Here is a 4,839-nt window from a genome sequence, read left to right as displayed (position 1 = left end):
GGACGGGGCAGGCAGGGGAGGGGGCGGTGGCTTGGAGGGAGACCTCCCGAACTCGGTTTCATCCACAACCGCCGCTCTCCAGGTGCAGGGCCTGCACCCGCGGCGCGGTGTCCCCTTGACACGGGTTAGGGAAGCAAGTGCTCGCTGCCACGCACGCCCACCGAGCAGAGGCGCCGGGAGGAGACCCGCCTCCGCCTCGGTATCGAGGTTTGAGGACCGCGGGTCTGGAGGGAGGGGCAGGGCGGAGCCGTGGTCTGGCTGCGGGTGGCGCATGCCGGTTGGTCCCCGGAACGTCAGGACGAGAAGGGTCGTTTGGGGAGGGATGGGGGAGCCGGCTTTTGCAAGCGGTACGTGAGCACCGTGGTGTCTGCAGCCGGAGCGCCCCGTCCTCCCCAAGGGACGTGCGTCGCCCCGGCCCCACGTGGACTTGCAGGGGAGACGGGCTCGGACCCGAGCCCGCCGGCGGCACTCTGCCTACCGCCATGTACACGAGCGATGGAGCAGAGTGTTCAGGGGTCTGTCGCCCTTGTGCCCAGGAAAGCGGAGGAGCACCTGCGGCTGTCGCGGCTTAAGTGCGGGGGCCTATCGGCGCGCACCACCGAGACCAGCAGGGCCGTCATGTGCCTGGACCTGGCGGCTTCTCGCCTGAGCTGCCCCCTGGACCGGGTAAGCGGGTCCCCTCCAAAAATCTGCCCTACGGCGCATGTCACGTCACCTTCGGGTTGGACTGGGCCCCATCAAGACTCTTGTGTTTTAGAGTTTTCCTGACTCTGCTGGATGAACTTTAACTCCATTTTGTCAAGTTGGAGAAAAAAAAATTTTTTTGCAACGTTCTCTTTATTATCCAATTTCCCTGGCCGGCCGCGCCTTTCTTCACCCAAGGCCACCGGCCCTGCCGGCTGCGGCCAGCATCCTCCCAAAGCCCATTCCTTGAAACCCGGGTGTGTCTTTCCTTCAGCATCACCGTGGCTGGGGGCACAGGCCGGGGAATCGGGAAGTCGGGGTTGAGGCCATACCTTGGCCCCACCTGTGTCTGCCTCCAGCGTCCTCGCCCCTGAGGGGGTGAGAATACCCATCGCACTGTGTCGTCTCGAGGGTTAAACCGTGCCCTGTGTGAAACGCACTGAACGCAGTGCCTGGCACGTAACGAGGCTCTTGTTACACGGTGGCATTAAAAACACCCTGGCCCCCAGGGGCTAGCTCCCCGTAACCATCAGACTCACCAGCTTCTCGTGAACTGACTCCAAGCCACGCAGTTCCCCCAACAGACCCGGCACTTAAATGGCCTGCAGTGGTCGGCAAACTGCGGCTCTCGAGCCACATGCGGCTCTTTGGCCCCTTGAGTGTGGCTCTTCCTAAGCCTTAGGAGTACCCTAATTAAGTTAACAGTGTACCTACCTATATAGTTTAAGTTTAAAAAATTTGGCTCTCAAGAGAAATTTCAATCGTTGTACTGCTGATATTTAGCTCTGTTGACTAATGAGTTTGCTGACCACTGGCTTAGGCTTTGTACCTGCAGCAACTTCTTCCCATGGGAACGCCCTCTGGCGGGCGCCTGTTGGACCTCCATGGCCGCCTTGCTGGGACCCCCTTTGTGAGGACGCCCCCAGGCAGAGCTGGTCCCTCTCCTGGTTCCCCTCTTCTCTCCCTGTCCCTCCACACACCCCTCCCCTCCCCAGACTCCCCTCCTTGTCCCCGGGAATTGCACGTTAGCACCCTTGTTGAAACATGGCGACTGTGCTTGCACCCGCTGTGTTCCGGCAGCTCGGCTGTAGTGACACTGCTGCTCTGCGACTTGCCTGCATGTGCCCGGCCGCCTTTCTGAGGTGTGGGCGCCTCGAGAGCCCCACTGAGCTCTCCCCGACACGGTCCCTCGTGTGTAGGACTTAGGACGTGTGTGTGCTTCCCTTTCGAAGGCGTATGCAGCTAAGCTTTCCGGTGTGAACCAGAAGACGTACCAGAGCTGCCTCAAGTCTTTCGAGTGTTTGCTGGGCCTGAACTCCAGTGTCGGGATACAAGACCTGGCCGTCCAGTTTAGCTGCACAGAGGCCGTGAACTTGGCTGCGCAGATGCTGCAAAGGTAGGAGGTGGAAAGGGCCTGGACTGGAAATGAATGCTGATCCGTAAAGCAAAGCCATCCAGAGTTCTGTTCACGCAGCTTCCAGTGCTAAAGGCACCAGGATGCTGAAGTGACAGAATGCGTAGCTCACATTTAAGTAGCCTTTACACCTGATTTGCATCCCCAGTCCCCTCGAAACACTATTTTCTAACGAGGAATTCTGCCAACACTGCTCTCCCTCAGCTACGAGTCCAGCCTTCCACAGACACAGCAAGCAGACCTCGACTTGTCCAGGCCGCTGTTCACCACCGCCGCGCTGCTCACGGCGTGCAAGTAAGTGTGTCTGCACATCCAGAACAGTCCGCCCTGGCCCGGCCGGCGTGGCTCAGTGGTTGAACGTTAACCTATGAACCAGGAGGTCACGGTTCGATTCCCAGTCAGAGCACATGCCCGGGTTGCGGGCTTGAAATCCTCCCTGAAATCAATAAAAATACATATTTGTAGTTTAAAAATATCTTCAACCAAACAACTGTACTGGTCTGCAGAACAATAATTTATCATTTTTCTTTGTAGGATTTTAAAGCTGAAGGTGGATAAAAGTAAAATGGTAGCCACGTCCGGCGTAAAGAAAGCCATATTTGACCGGCTGTGTAAACAGTTAGAGAAGATCGGGCAGCAGACAGACCGTGAGTAGCAGTTCCGGGCTCAGGGCGTGTCGTGTGGGAACGTAAACCTGCGGCCAAAGCCCAGGGTTTTCAACCTTGCGAAGCGGCTGCTCTCTGAATTCTGCATTAATCTGCTCCAGACCCGTTTCAGCGAGGAAGTTGTTTTATTCTGTTGTTCAGTTAAAGTAGCTCAGTAACTTCAAAAGCCTGTGACTCTCCGAGTCCACCTGCAAGTGGAGTCTCTGCACGTGCTTCATGTTGGAGGCCGGCCCGCACACTGGAGCTTGAAGAGCAGGGGTTCGCAGGTCTGGCGAGAAGCCCGAGAAGAGACCAGGGCAAGCTCGCTGCCTCCTCCCTACTCCTAGAAGTTGATCAGGCGAGGAATCTGGGTTTTATTTGTCATCCAAAAATTGCCCCAAACCTGGCCAGTGTGGCTCCGTGGTTGAGCATCGACCTATGAACCAGGAGGTCGCTGGTTCGATTCCCGGTCACGGCACATGCCTGGGTTGCGGGCTCCATCCCCAGTAGGGGGCAGCCAATCCATGATTCTCTCTCGTAGATGTTTCCCTCTCCCCCACTTCCTTCCTCTCTGAAATCAATAAAAACATTAAATTTTTAATATGCCCAAATACTGACGTTGAGAATAGGAGAAAGTTAGCCTGACGACACTTCTTTCTTGAAGGACAGCCTCGAGATGCCGGCTCCCCGCCCCAGAAGAGACGGAAGACGGAGGATGGAGCTCCGGGAACGGGTAAGGCGCTAACTCCGACGGACGGACGGGGTTTACTGTGGCGAGCACCCCGCTGCTCGGTTACACACCTAACGGGCATCGGGTCCGTGAGGGCACAGCTGCCGCCGGACAGCGTGGCCTCCAATCCGGCCTTGCCGCCGCCTGGCTGTGGTTTAGGGACGTCACTTAATTTCCAAAGCGATGAAGGTCCTTAGTATCAGCACTCACTCCTAGCATTGCCCTGAGGGTTGAAGGAGGTGGTGCGGCTTCGGTGCCTGTCAGGCACAAGGTGAGTGCGTGGCAGGGTGTCGGGGACGCTTGGAGCAAAAATCCGGTGTGTGAGCTGCTGCCTCCACTTGGCGTTCCAGTCAGGGTCACGTTCCCTGTGACCCTAACAGTGGACACCTGAAAGAAGCTTACTTTCTTCTGAGGTCATTTGTAAACGTAAGACTTCGAAACGCTTTGGAAATTTTCTCTCGCAGAAAGAGAGAAGGTGGAAGAGGTCCCACCTAAACCACAAAGCAGTGAAGACCCGGCACTGGATTACGAAGAGTGGAAAAGGAAGATTCTGGAAAACGCTGCCAGAGCACAGGAGGCTGGGGCGGAGTGAGTGCCGCATGCCTGCGCCAGCAAAGGTGCCAGTGCCCGGGGTGCTGCTTCTGAGTTTAGGACAGGACCCTCGGACCGCGCCGTAGCGGCAGGGCACCAGCCTGGGCTGTTCCGGGCAGCAGGCTGGCCCCTGGCGTGGGCAACGTTCACCAGATCAGCCACAGCCACGGTTGGCACAGCCTGGGCCCCCGGCCTCATCCTGCATGTGGAACTGGAGCCGCCTCACTCCAAGTCTCCTCTCCGGCCTGTAATATTCAGGCCGATGGAGTTACAGGTTTTACTTAAGTTTTTGTCTAGTTTCTTGGATTGACTAGATCCATCTAGGTGCAGCCTAAGTTAATAAACACTATTTTTATGTGTATTCACGTTGCCTTTATCATCAGTGGGGGGCCCCTTGCTGTGCCCTGTGGCGGGAAAGAAGCCCGGGAGGCGGGACGCTGAGCCGACTCCGGCGTCAGGCTGCCTGGGCCCCGCCCGCCTCCGCCGCTCCCCGTGGAACCGTGAGCACGCTCGTCTGCTCACGTGGAGGAGCGGAAAGCACTTAGCACAGGGCCTGCTGTGAGGGAGTGTTCAGTAAATATCACAACAGAGAAGCACAGCGCTCTCCCACAATGCATACACACTCCCACCACTAAAAAGTCAAATGGACATGGTTTGTTTCCTTTGTTATCCACACACTGAAAATCATAACTTCATTAGGTTCTACTTTAAACCACAGGGTAAGGGCCTTTATGAAGATAGGTTGGTTGCTATGGGCTCTCAGTTATCACACATAA

The 4,839-nt window shown here is 56.8% G+C and overlaps 1 protein-coding gene across 1 annotated transcript; it reads left to right on the top strand.

Moving 5' to 3' along the window:
- Positions 1-287: 287 nt before the first annotated feature.
- ORC6 (origin recognition complex, subunit 6) lies at positions 288-4,423 on the top strand. The gene is made up of 6 exons (XM_005880315.2): positions 288-666; positions 1,917-2,080; positions 2,303-2,392; positions 2,633-2,745; positions 3,407-3,475; positions 3,937-4,423. The coding sequence occupies exons 1-6, from the start codon at positions 496-498 to the stop codon at positions 4,062-4,064; spliced, it is 735 nt and encodes a 244-aa protein (XP_005880377.1). The 5' UTR covers positions 288-495; the 3' UTR covers positions 4,065-4,423.
- The last annotated feature ends 416 nt before the right edge of the window (positions 4,424-4,839 follow it).

This window comes from Myotis brandtii, unplaced genomic scaffold (assembly GCF_000412655.1).
Source record: "Myotis brandtii unplaced genomic scaffold, ASM41265v1 scaffold633, whole genome shotgun sequence".
In the NCBI taxonomy this organism is placed as follows: domain Eukaryota; kingdom Metazoa; phylum Chordata; class Mammalia; order Chiroptera; family Vespertilionidae; genus Myotis; species Myotis brandtii.
This window is presented reverse-complemented; position numbering and strand designations above follow the sequence as displayed.